The 12,138-nt window shown below is 55.5% G+C and overlaps 1 protein-coding gene across 4 annotated transcripts; it reads right to left on the bottom strand.

Moving 5' to 3' along the window:
• Nucleotides 1–772: 772 nt before the first annotated feature.
• On the bottom strand, nt 773–8,695 carry HSH2D (hematopoietic SH2 domain containing). 4 transcript variants are annotated; one of them, XM_077119638.1, is made up of 6 exons: nt 8,646–8,695; nt 7,099–7,248; nt 5,604–5,693; nt 4,509–4,674; nt 4,075–4,206; nt 773–2,386 (listed from the first exon to the last, which is right to left on the bottom strand). In XM_077119638.1, the coding sequence occupies exons 2-6, from the start codon at nt 7,221–7,223 to the stop codon at nt 1,874–1,876; spliced, it is 1,026 nt and encodes a 341-aa protein (XP_076975753.1). In that variant the 5' UTR covers nt 7,224–7,248; nt 8,646–8,695; the 3' UTR covers nt 773–1,873. The 4 variants fall into 4 exon arrangements, with proteins under 4 accessions (XP_076975753.1, XP_076975757.1, XP_076975755.1 ...); XM_077119642.1 differs by having other exon boundaries at nt 7,174–7,248; XM_077119640.1 differs by lacking the exon at nt 8,646–8,695 and adding an exon at nt 8,524–8,620.
• Nucleotides 8,696–12,138: the final 3,443 nt, after the last annotated feature.

Raw genomic sequence — 12,138 nt, 5'->3', positions numbered from 1 at the left:
ATCTGCTGCAGGATTCGCGTGGAGACTGATGAGTGGAGGGAGGGGCCTGCTCTCTGGCCCATGCGCGCCCCGTGGTCCCCTGGCTGCGGGCAGCCCTGTCCGGGTCAGCATTCCCCCAGCTGTGCAAGGAAGGGGCTGGGCAGGGCAACGTCTTGCTCTGTCTCTGCTGTGATAACTGGAAGTGCCTAGCTGTGGGTTTCTGCAGGCAGAGGCTCGGCTCGGAGGCCAAGCCCATGTTGTCCCCCACCCCTAGCCCTCCAGGGCCCCCCCGAGGCTAGAACTCTGCCCCACACAGCTTGAGCCCCCTCTTTCCCCTCAATTCCTGCATCCCCTAAAGAGAGAGAAACTTTCACTCCTCTGAGGGGTGGTGTTGTGTGGCAGGAACACCATTCACTGAGGCAGGCACCGTACTTTACAGTTTACAAAGCACCTGCCCCTCTGCCACGACGTGGGCTGCCTGTGACTCCATGCAGGGCTGGCTGAGAAGCAGTCTCAGACCCATTTGGAGGCAAGTCGGCCCTGGAACCCAGACCCAGCTTGTTCCCGAGCCTGGATGGCTATGCCTTGCAGATTTGGGGAGCCCAATGTCCAAACCTCATCCCAGGCCCCGTTTAGTGCCCCAGCTGGTCCAAGGATGGGTCATTCCCGCCATGGATTCCAGCCCCAGGGACCTCAGCAGACACCCCCACTGTGTCCCACTTCTAGAGAGTGCTCTCCCACCCTAAGCCCCATTTTAAAATCACCTACTGTGTCCTGCCAGCTCACCCTGAGATTCGACAATTTCTGGAGGACAAAACCGAGGCCCAGACAGGTCCAGCAACTAACCAAAGGGCACACAGCACTGTAATCTGAGATTTCCCAGAGCCCACCCCGCCCATGCCACTGTGCTGCCTCTTCCCCCTTAAAAAAATTTTTTTTTATTTGTTTTGAGATAATTTCAAACTTACGGGACAGTTACAGAAATAATACAAACCCCATAGAGAGAACTCCAACATACCCCCCATGCAGCAGATACCGAGATCACCAATTTTATCACTTTGCCACCTTTGCCACAGCATTCTATCTATCCATCCATCCATTCATCTATTTTCTGAACATTTGAGAGTCGGTTGTATATACATCACATTCCTTGGACACTTATTATTTTCCTGTACATTTCCTATAAACAAGGACATTCACTTAGGTACCCACCTTAAATGCACTTTTCAAGTTCAAGAATTTAACACTGATACAAAGCTTTCAGTCCGCATTCCAGTTTTTCCTTTATGTCTCAATAATGTCCTTTTGAGCCTTTTCTCTACCATCCTAAATCCCACCCAGGATCGTGTGTAGCATTTAATTGTCATGATCTCTAGTTCCTCTTACTTTCTCTCTCTTTCTTTCTTTTGCTCTCTTTCTCTCCATCTCTCCCTTCCTCTCTTCCTTCCTTTTTCCTTGCTTCTTTTCTTCCTTTCCCTTTCTCTCTCTCTCTCTTGCTCTCTCCCTTTCCCCCCACCCTTCCTCTCTCCCTCTAGCGGTTTCCTCCCTGTTTAAAGAGATTGGCTTGTCTTGAAGCTCGGAGCCACCCCACGTGTCTGAGGTCCCGCTGGCCACCGCTGCCAGACCCTCTTGTGGGTGGGGACGCCCTGGGCGGAGCCGAGCCCCGGCTGATGGCGTGTCCTGCCTGTGCATTCGCAGAGACAAGGCGCTGCGGGGGAGGCACCGGACCGCTCTGGGGTCAGGCGCTGGCCCCAACACCCCGTGGCGGGTGACGTCTCGGCCGTGTCCCTTCTCTGGCCGGTCCGCTCGCAGGCGCACAGGAGCTGATGCGCGCGGCGGCTGGGGGCAGGCTGCCCCTGGGCGGGGTTCCAGGGGCCGGGTGAACCCCGCTCTCTCAGTAGCCAGGGGCAAACGGCGGCGGTGGGAGGTATTCTTCTGGCAGCCAGCTGTTCCGGGGTTCTGCCAGGGCTCCCCGCTCCTGCTTGGATACCTGCCGTGACAGTGCCCTCACTACCCGCTCCGCCAGGGCTGCCCCGCCCCAGCTGGCCGACCTCAGGACCTCCCTGCAGCCGGTGTCTCTGCCTCCTGGGGTTTGGGGCCAAGTGGGGCTTGAGGGGGGCGTGACCTCAAAAGGGTCTGTGTAGATGCTGGCCTCTCGGGTCCCTGAGCCGTCGTCCTCCGCAGCTGGCTCGGGGTTCGAGAGTGAGGGCAAGCTAACTGCTGCCAGGCGGGATTTCAGCTGCCGCCGGACCCTCTTGCCCACCTGGGACAGTGTCTTGAGATTCTTCCAGAATTTCTGGCGGGTGTCCCTGAGAGGGGCTTTTGCGTGATGGGAGGAAGCGGTTTCCTCCAGGGACGCCCTGGGCAGCTCTGCGCATGGCCTCCTGTCCTTTGCCCAAGGGGACTCCTGAAAAGAAGAGCCGGTGAGACCTGGGGCCAGCCTGGCCGCCGAGACCCCAGATCTCCCCCAGTGATGGGGGCCGGGGTCCCAGGCTAAGAAACTTCCCCACAGTAGGACCAGCACATGCAAAGGCCCTGAGGCCGGCCACACCCCATTGGTCCAGACTTGGTAAATCCCCGCACCATCCCCCAATAGCCCGCCTGTCTGTCTGTCACGGGCCGGACACTGCCCGCCCCCACCCTGGCTTTTGGCCCTAACGGGGGAGCGGTGCAAAATGTCTACACCGCCAGCCAGCCCTGCCTGACGGCGTTGAGCTCCAGGTGCCCACAGGATGTCACCTGCTCCTAGATGCCCCTCCATGGCCCGCCCTCCTCCTCTCCCGTGTCCCCACTCCCTGATGATATGTCCTGAGATCGTTGCCTGAATGAACAATTTGCTTTTCCTCCTTTTCTACTGCTTTTGCCTTGTCCACTCGCCTTCCACCCCCACGCTGTCAGCACATGCCCCGCGTACCCACTTCTCCTCCACCCCGGGGCTCCCGTCCCCCACCTGACAGCCCCTTCTGCAGCCAGCCGTTCCGGGACCATGGGGTACCAAAAATCCGATCCTGCTCCAAATCTCCCATGGCCCCCCTCCAGCACACCGAGGATAAAATCCGAGCTCCTCCCCCTCGTCTCCCCCCACCCCGAGGCCCTGCCTGATCCTCCCTGCTGACCCAGCCCCCCACCCCCCAACAATCTCCGCCTTGCTCACTCCACTCCACCCACACACGGGCTTTTGCTTGCCTTTGGTTCCTCAAGCACACGGAGCCTCAGGACCTTTGCACGTGCTGCTGGCCCTGTCTAGAAGGCTCTATTTGTGTCTCTGGGTGTGGCTAGCTCCTCTTGGCCCTGGCAGCTCCATGCCACCGCCTCCAGGAACCCTTCTCTGACTTCCTCACCCACACACCCATGTGTCTCCATCACACCAGCTGTTGCATTGCCTCCACTCTCAGAGGTTCCCCACCTCTGTCCTGGAGGGCAGGAGAGCATCAGAGCCTGGCCTAGGGTTGCCTGAAGACCCATTCATTCATTCAGTCACTCATCCACCTTATGGATTCAGTAGCTGAGCACCTCTGAGGTGTCAGGGTGTCCCTAAGGGGCGGGGGAAGCAGCCGTGACCCAACCAGGTGGAGGCCCAGCCCTCCTGGAGTTCCCAGCTGATGGGGGAGGCCCACAAGGAATGCATGAGCTTGCAAAGGAACAGGCCTCCTCAGCCTGTGGGAAGCACTCTACAGTGACTAAATGGGGTGATGTGCTGGAAAACACAGGGGGCTGCTTTAGCTCCAGTTACCGGGGCAGGGGGCAGTTGGAGTGGGAACTGGAGGAAGGAGCCAAGCTGGGAAATCTGGATCAGAACACACAGCTTGTGCAAAGGCACTGCAGGCAGCCAGCACGTGCAAAGGCCCTGAGGTTAGCTTAGTGTCTGAATAACAGAAGGGATGGCAGCGGGCCTGTAGCTGAGCAGCTGAGGGAGAGGGTGGAGCTGAGGCCCCAGTTTGGGTTTTAATCTCAATGCCTTGGGAAATTAGGGGGCGTTTAAAAGCCCAAAGCTCTAGGATCTAGATGCCATTCTAGAAAGAGCCTTCTGTGGCAGCTTTTTTCTGCACCCCGGCCTCCCCGGGCTCAGACGTGCCAGGCTCCCGCGGCTCAAACCTCCTCAGGTGGGGCCGGGCAGGCCGAGTGCCCCTGCTGCGGCTGGCTGGGGCCCTGGGAGGGGCGGGCGGCTTCCTCGACCAGTGCGGAGGAGTACAGGAAGAGATCCTCGTAGTCCACGGCTCCGGGATCCTGCGGGGCAGAGGGGACCTGGGCTCAGCCTCAGGGAAGCGGGAAAGTGGGGGTGGGGGGTGGGGGTGGGGGGGCAGGACCAGTGCCTGGAAGGCGGGGCTCAAGGGCGGCCCCGCCCACCGAGGCCCACCCACTGATCAGTCAAGCCCCACCCGCTAGCCCCTTTTCAGGGTCTAAGCCCCGCCCACCGCCCTCTACAGGATGCAGGCCTGCCCCCAGGCCACTGCAGGGGTGGGCCCCACCGGGGGACCCGGGCGCTGGGAGGGGCACGTGGGAGGCGCTGTGGATCCGCCCGCCCTCACCTGCCCACAGGGCCGTGTGATCAGCTCGCCGTGGGCGCGCAAGGGGCACTGCTGGTGGAAGGCCACCAGCGCGTCCAGTGAGCAGTGGGCTGCCTGCTCCCCCGGAATCACGAGGTTCCCGTCATCCAGGAGCTTCACCATGAAGTGGCGGCAGCAGTCTGGGGCTCTGCGGAGACACAGGGGAAACTGGGACACCCCCCTCGTCCCCCCCAATGCCCCAGCCCTTGTTCCTTCCCCATCCAGCCCCCACCCTCCCCGTGGCACCCCAGGCTCCCATCTCAGCTCCTCCATTCACTAGCAGGAGGACAACTGGCAGGTCAATAACCTCGTTGTGCCTCAGTTTCCCCATCCGTATCAGGGGGCCACTAAGGCTGACCTGGGGGAGGTTCTTGAGAGGATGAAACAAGCTCCTGCAGGCAAAAGCAAAGCCCAGCGCCTGGCCAGGGGCAAATGATCAGCCAACCTGCTAACGGTGAATATTGGAGTCAGACTCCAACCCGAGGCTCTGTGCACACAGCAGGTGCTCAATGAATACATGTATTAATGACCTACTCCGTGCTGACTCTGAGTTAAATCTCAGCATTCCCATAGTGGAGGCAAGGGCTCTGAGGGTGGCACAGAGAGCTTGACTAACCAGCCCAAGGTCACACAGCACAATCAGAGCCCAGCCAGTTGCTTCCCACTGTGGGTAACTCTAATTGAGTCATTGGATGTGTTTTTTTCCCTTGGCCTGGATTCCTTTTGAAAAGTAGTTTGTGCTTCTGAATCCTCCGCGGAGGTGTCAGATGAGGCTTCGAGATCCTGAGAAGTTGGGTTTCCCTAACACTTCCTGCTGGGTGGAATCAGGGGGAGGTCAAGAAGATGGTGAGAGCTGGTGGGAGGGCAACAGCCACTTTCGCTGCCCCCCAAGGGATCCCAGGGTGTTCTCAGAGATACCATCTCAGTTGCAGCCAGACCCAAGTCTGCTGGATACAGCCAGACCTGCAGCCACCCACTCTTCAGTCGTGTCTGGGCAGACCCTCACACGGCTTGCTTTCTGAGAAGTGATGGCACAAAGTACCCCCTCAGCCTGCCTGCCCCCGGCCCAGGCCTTACCTGTAGGAGAGCGTGTAGCCCACGTGGGTGTGGCTGACCCTGATGAGAAATGTCCCTGGGGGCTGTGCCTCCAGCAAGTTCTCGGCAGTCCTGGAAGAGGGGGGAGATGGCCACAGTTCAGTCCTCAGAGTCGCAAGGATGATGCTTTTCTAAAACCATCTTTTCTTGGTTGTTTCAGACCTTGGGGGTGTTTGGGGACAGGGATGTCCCCTACATAGGTGGAGGAAGGTCTCTGAAGACCCTGGCTTCAGGACAGATCTCCTGTCTTCTCTTATAGCCCTTACCTGCCTTCTCAATGCCCGTTAAAGCACCTTTGGGTGGGTCAGGGGCTCATGGAGGGCAATACAGGAGCTGTATTCAGATGTGGTTCCAAAAGCAGTTCTGCCATTTGGTTGCTGTGTGTCCTCAGGTGAGGGTCTATCTCTCTCTGATCCTCAGCTTCTCCAAGGGAGAAGTTACCCTTCACCCCCCCCTCACCGGGTGGCATGAGAATGGATGTAATGCATGTGAAGTTGTGAGCGTGCTCTCTGGCACGTGCCCACAAAATGGTCCAAATTATTGTCATGAATATTATTCACTATCAGTTTTTCTCTCATCTGGAATCACAGAGAGTAAGCGGGGCTCCCATGGGACAAGGGGGGAGGCCTCCAGATTTCTGCTCTCCAATCCAAAGGCCGCTGGCCACGTGTGGCTATTGAGCACTTAAACAGATGTCCGGTCTGAATGGAGATGTAAAATACACGTGGTTTTCAAAGACATAATATAAATAAAATAGTATGCAATGCCTTATGAATGATTTTCTCAATATTGATGACATGTTGAAATTATACTCTTCTGGACATAAATAAAATTGATGATTGTAATTAATTTCACACATTTCTTTTTACTTCTTTGAAGTGCAGCTAGCATTGTGTTTCTATTGGACCCTGCCGCTCCAGAGCTGAGAGACCATGCCCAATTCCTCCCCTCTAGGCTTCCTGGAATCTCTCAATTTCCCTGCATGCAGACTGTGGCAATAAATGCTCTTTCCTGCATTTATTTCCTGCTGGGCCCTCGGGGTGTCTGACTAGGTGGGTTTATTTGTGAGCTCTGTGCTCACTGTCTGATGTCAAAAGGGCACAATGCTTGAATAACCTGTGGATGGAAAGCAGCTGCTTGGGGCGCTGTGTTAAGAAGGATTTTGCAGCTCCATCTTGCCATTATTGATTGGCAATGCCTGACCTGGGCAAGAGGGGGAGAGGGATCTGCAGGGCTGGGCTGGTAGCCACTTGAATAGAGAAAACGGAGGCTCAGGGATGAAAAGTGATTTGCCCAAGGCCATGCAGTGAGTCCATGGAGGCGGGGCAGTGTTCAAACCAGGGTCTGCGTGACTCCAGGGTTTTTTTGCCCTTTTGCTACCCTGAGGCGAGCCAAGCCCAGGGTTCCACAGCCCAAAAAACCTGCCTAGGTCAGGAGCAGATGGGGAAAAGGGGTGGGCTCAGGGGTATGTCCTCACTCTCTTGAGATGGCACCATGAAACCACTCGGGGACCCCGCTTTGGGTCAGCTGTTCCACCTGGGTTTGCACAAACCAGTCCAGCCGTGGGGGCAGTGTGGGGGGCAGACTTCTGGCCTCCGTCATGGCTTCCTGGGGGTGGGGGTCTCACCTGTGGGTGGGAAGGAGGAGAGACTGTCAAGCCTAGTTGCCCCCACCCCATCCCATCTTGCTCTTTTCTTGCAGCTTCTGTTGCCTCCTCCTTCAAGAAGTCCTCCAGGCTGGACTAAAACAGGCTTAAAAGCAGCTGGCGTTTCTTAAGCATCTCCTAGATACCAGGCACTTTATACTCATTAATTCATTGACTCCTCCCAGAAATCCTCCAGGGTTTCTCTTTGTCTCTTATTCTTACTATTTCACTATTATGAGTGCTAGCAAGTTCTCTGCTGTTACCTGGCTGTCCCCACAGGGAAGGGGCGTCTTGCCAGACTGCTTCAATACTGACATTTTCCTGCCAGAAGGCAGATAACCAGCATGCCCTTTGGGGAACTGTGGGGGGAATTCTGGGACAAGTGACATTAAATGGGTCAATAAAGAAGCATTCCATAAAGCAAGGTGGCAACATGATTAAGAGCCTGGAAGTCAGGCCAGGTGACCTGGGTGCAAATCCCAGCTCCCCCACTTGACTGCTGTGTGACCTTGGGCAAGTTACTCAACCTCTCTGGGCCTGTTTCCTCATCCGTAATTTGTGGATAATGATATGTTTACCTGGGAAGGTAGTTGGCATGGAGTAAGCACTATATGTATTTAATGAATATGTATGAATCTGTTCCATGATCTAGCACGGGGTAGTGTTTTGTTCTTTTTTTTTTCTCCTATGTGGGACAACTTCTACTCATCCTTCAAGACCCAGCAAAAATGTCCCCTCCTCCAGCTAGCCTTTCTGCCTCTCCCCCTAGACAAAGCCCTGGTTCCTCCTCTTTGTTCTCCAATCATCCTACCCCGACCCTGATCCCACAGAGCTGGAGTGTGTGAGCCCATCTCTCCCAGACTGGGGGCTCCAGATGGCTTGACCCAGGATTGGCTTCTTTTGGGTTCTTTCTGGGTCCCAGCATCACTCAGCGCTCATATTTGCTCATGAATAGGGATCTGGCACAAGGCTGGATGAATGAACCCAGAGTAAGTTAATGCTGGCATCGGGGCCCCTCCTTTGTGCTTGCCCGCCCCCACATTTTAGCCCTAAATTCATCCTTGCTTTACTCAAACTCTCTCTCCTCCAAGCCTTTTCCCATGCTGTTCCCCTGCCAGGAGTGCCTTTTCCACAGCTCCAGCTCCATCTTCCAACGGTTCCTCTATCTTCCCTCCTCAGGGAAGCACCCCCAGTACCCCTGCACACACCCCACTCCCCCATCTACCGTCCCTTCCTCTGGCCCAGCTCGGCTCTTACTCAAGTGTCCGGCTGGGGCTGGAGCTTCTTGGGGTGGCACAGAAGCGGGCAAGTGCCCAAAGGAGGGGGCCAAGTCGACCCCCTCTCGGCATCTTCCCCTCACCCCCCAACTTGGCACGTACCTCGTCCTGGCCATGCCCGGAGCCTGCAGGAGCTCAGGTTTCGGTTCAGTGTGTGCACGTCAGCGGGGTGGGGCCAGCGGCCGGGGTGCTTCTGGCTTCCGCCCCAGCAGGTGCGTGCCCGGTTGGGGGGAGGCGATGGCCCAAGGCGCCGTTTGTCTGCAGGGAGAAATGGAGAGCTCCCACTGCAGGTAGAGGGACACCCCACTTCCCCGCCTTTATGGAGCACCTGCTATCTACCAGATCCTGGGAGGACCCGGCAGTGCCCTGCCTGTGTTCATAATCTGGCTGCCACCCCCAACAGTGAGAAATCACAAGTGCCCCCGTTACAAAGAGACGGTTGTCAGGGAGGGGATGGGTATTGCAAGAATGTTGCAAGTCCTCCAGAGGGGGCCTGATGGATCAAGAGGAAGGCGCACCTGTAGGCAGATAGGAGTTTCCCAGAATGGCGGACACAGAGGGCATTCCAGGTGGAGAAGACGGCACGTGCAAAGGCCCCGAGGCAGGACTGGGTCTGGACCAGCCAGCCCTTGTCACACGCAGGGGGCCTCGTTGTGCCTTCCTCCTTGTACAAACAAAATATTCAAACTTTTATTTTATAACTGCACTGGCCTCCAGGACAAAGAAATTCCAGGCTGGATGTCTTATGAGAGGTTTGTTAGGACTGCATTCTTTTTTGTGTGGTTTTTTTCTTCTTTTTTTTAAGTTCTGATTCCAAAATAAACTAAACATTTTTTGTGGGGTCCCTGCACATACCTCGGGCCCTGGGGGGATCAGCCGGCCCTGGCCGCACCCTTCTTCCTCCCTGCAGAGCACATGGGCCCCCAAACCACTTCCTCCTGTGCTCTCAGGCAGAAACGGCCCAGTTCCTCCTGGCGGGCTGGGGGCCTTCCACAGGCCTATCGCCCCCACCCAGGCCGGCGAAGCGAGGCCCCTTCCTGCTGCTCCCCCCTGCTGCTGCGTGGCCCTGGGTCCTGCTTCTCGGGTGGGGGGACCTCGCGGTCTGGGTATCAGCGAAGCCCAGGTGGGGGCTCCTGCCACCCACAGGCCACATGGGCAGGGGCAGGGAGGGGTCCAGAGGGGCCCAAGTGACCCCTGTGGCTGGAAAGTTTGGCCACCGGGGGTGTCACTGGCATGGCGTTCTGCAGCCCCTGAGCCCCCCGTGCTTACCCCTGCCTCGCCTGGGGGATGTGCGCCCCCCCCCCAAATCGAATGTCGTCCCCCCAGAAGGTCGAAAGAGGCTGACGCCCAACCGCCTCGGAGGCCACAGTCCTGGGGAAAGGAAGGCGGATGGGGGTGGAGGTCTGCTGGTAGGGACATGGTGGCACTGGGGCTGTGGCCCTGCTCCAGTTTGTAAAATTGTAGGGTGCTCCAGTCCCATGATGCCTCCTAGCACCCACTCCTCCGTGCCTTGATTCGTTCTGCAAACACTGGTTGAGCCTCCCTCTGGGCTGGGCAGCAGGTGGGAGAGACCCTTGCCCACCCCTGTGCCATGGTCCCCGGGGAGATGGACTGCAGACCATGAGAAACTCAGGTGAAAGAGCAAACGGCAAGGCTGAGGAGTGGACTTGAGGGGGAGAAAGCCAGAAGGCCCAAGCTGTGGGGGCCGCCCCAAGTCCATCCATGGTCAAATGGATAAGTGATCTGTGGCCTGTCCACCCAGAGGAATATTATGCAGTCATTAAAAGGAATGAAGTTCTGATGCACGTGACAACAACCCAGAGTACAGAGGTCATATGAGCCCATTTGTGTGGTTTCCTAGGGCTGGGAGGTCGCGGGGGCAATGAAAATGTTCTTAACTTCACTGTGGTTTTGGTTGTCGGGCTCTTCGAATGTATAGTGGCGTTGTGTCGCCCAGCTGTACGATGATCTATGAAGCCACTGAATCCAAATTGACGAATGTTGGCATAGTCATTACTTCTGGGGCCAGCACGGGGCAACTTCCTGCCAGCCCCTGGCCCTAGCATGTCCATCAGCAGAGCAGCCCATGGCCTTGTCTGATGTGAGTTTCTCTTTCCATGGCATCTACATTATGGATTTATCATCAGTGCACTCCCGGCCACAGGGCCATAACGAACGCCGTAACGAAGCCGATCTGACATGTATTTTCTTTCTTTCAATATATATTTTTAAACTGTAAAATATAACATATACACCGAGCAAAGAAAGAAAAAGCAATCATTTTCAAAGCATGCTTAAGTACTTACAGATCTCAGAGCTTGTCATGGGCGACCCTTCCACCATCTCAGATTTTTCCTTCCAGCTGCAACAAAACACCATAGGCTAGAGGGACCACTAATGTAGAGACTCAGCAGCCATGTTTGTTTGCTAAATCCCATTTTCTCTGTGATAACCCCTCCTTCTACTTTGAGCCTTCTTCCAATCTGGAGGGATCTTGGGGCAATGCCTCTCCTACCTGACTTTTTCACGTTGGAAATGAAAAACACGAAAGGATAGGGGGAAGTGAATTGACAATCCTGGAGAGGTCCGTCTGGGTTTCAGGATGTATCTGACCTGGGAACCCTCTGGAATCGTATGTTCCAGGAAGGGAAACCTAGTGCATGAAACTTTTACAGAGGCTCAGTTGAGCCCCAGGTGTTTTTAAGAGTCAACAGGAGTGATGTTGGTTGGGGGTTAGCAAACCATGGCGTTCAGCGCTACCTAACCGAAGCTGCATAGGAGTAGCCTCCAGAATAGCTTTTTGACTCCAGTTGAGCTCTCTTGGCCACGGATGCCTTATTTTATTACACTTCTTTTCGCCCTCTTAGGAAGGTGTTGTCGATTCCATGGTGCCAGGGCCAGACTCATCCCCCTGTGATCAGGCCCCGTGTGCTCACGGAGACTTACACTGCTGAATGTCATGTCCCAAGTAGGGGGAAGGCAGTGGTTTTCCCTGCAGGGTTGGGCTTAGAGAGAGAGAGGCCACCTCTGAGCAACAAAAGAGGTTTCTTGGAAACAACTCTTAGGCTCCATTATAAGTACTCTTAGCTTCTCCCCTACAGAAATGAGTTTCCTAATGGCAAGCCTCAAAATCCAGGGCTTGGCTTGTTTTCTAGCAAGTCTCCTGTGGTTGAGAGGGTACCTGGGATTTCCAAGGTGGGAAAGTTTAATAGTTCCATATATATATATACATTTTTTTTTCTCCTTCAGACCCCCAAGAGACTCTACTAATACTTTTTAATTATCAGCCCACATAGTCTGAGATGTATCCTGGAATTATCTTAACTATACAGTATTACAAAACCTCACTCCTGTCCTGGACTCCAGGAGTTTGGGTCGTTTAAATGAGCTGTGCAGACAGGTAGATTTAGGGTGTGTGTTACTGAAAGTTTAGGCTCTAGACATAACAAACCCCTCTGCTTTTGTCCCATAGTGGCTGAAGTCCTAGAGCACTTACAGTGTCCTCTTTTACTCTGTATTCTGATTTACCTTCGCTCCAGCCAGATGGGCTATGTTTTTATTTCTGAATGAGGCCCGATCTCCTTTTTGGTTGCTT

Source organism: Tamandua tetradactyla, chromosome 11 (genome assembly GCF_023851605.1).
Source record: "Tamandua tetradactyla isolate mTamTet1 chromosome 11, mTamTet1.pri, whole genome shotgun sequence".
Taxonomy (NCBI): domain Eukaryota; kingdom Metazoa; phylum Chordata; class Mammalia; order Pilosa; family Myrmecophagidae; genus Tamandua; species Tamandua tetradactyla.
The sequence above is the reverse complement of the archived record's forward strand: the minus strand, read 5'-3'. Positions and strand labels throughout refer to the sequence as shown.

Excerpts from the sequence above, each read along its gene's own strand:
- HSH2D (XM_077119638.1), bottom strand. The coding sequence starts at position 7,223 with ATGACGGAGGCCAGAAGTCTGCCCCCCACACTGCCCCCACGGCTGGAC. Across the intron at positions 4,675-5,603 it reads GGCTACACGCTCTCCTACAG|AGCCCCAGACTGCTGCCGCC; the intron begins GTAAGGCCTGGG and ends GTGTCTCCGCAG. Across the intron at positions 2,387-4,074 it reads GCCCGGCCCCACCTGAGGAG|GAGTCCCCTTGGGCAAAGGA; the intron begins GTTTGAGCCGCG and ends TCTTCTTTTCAG.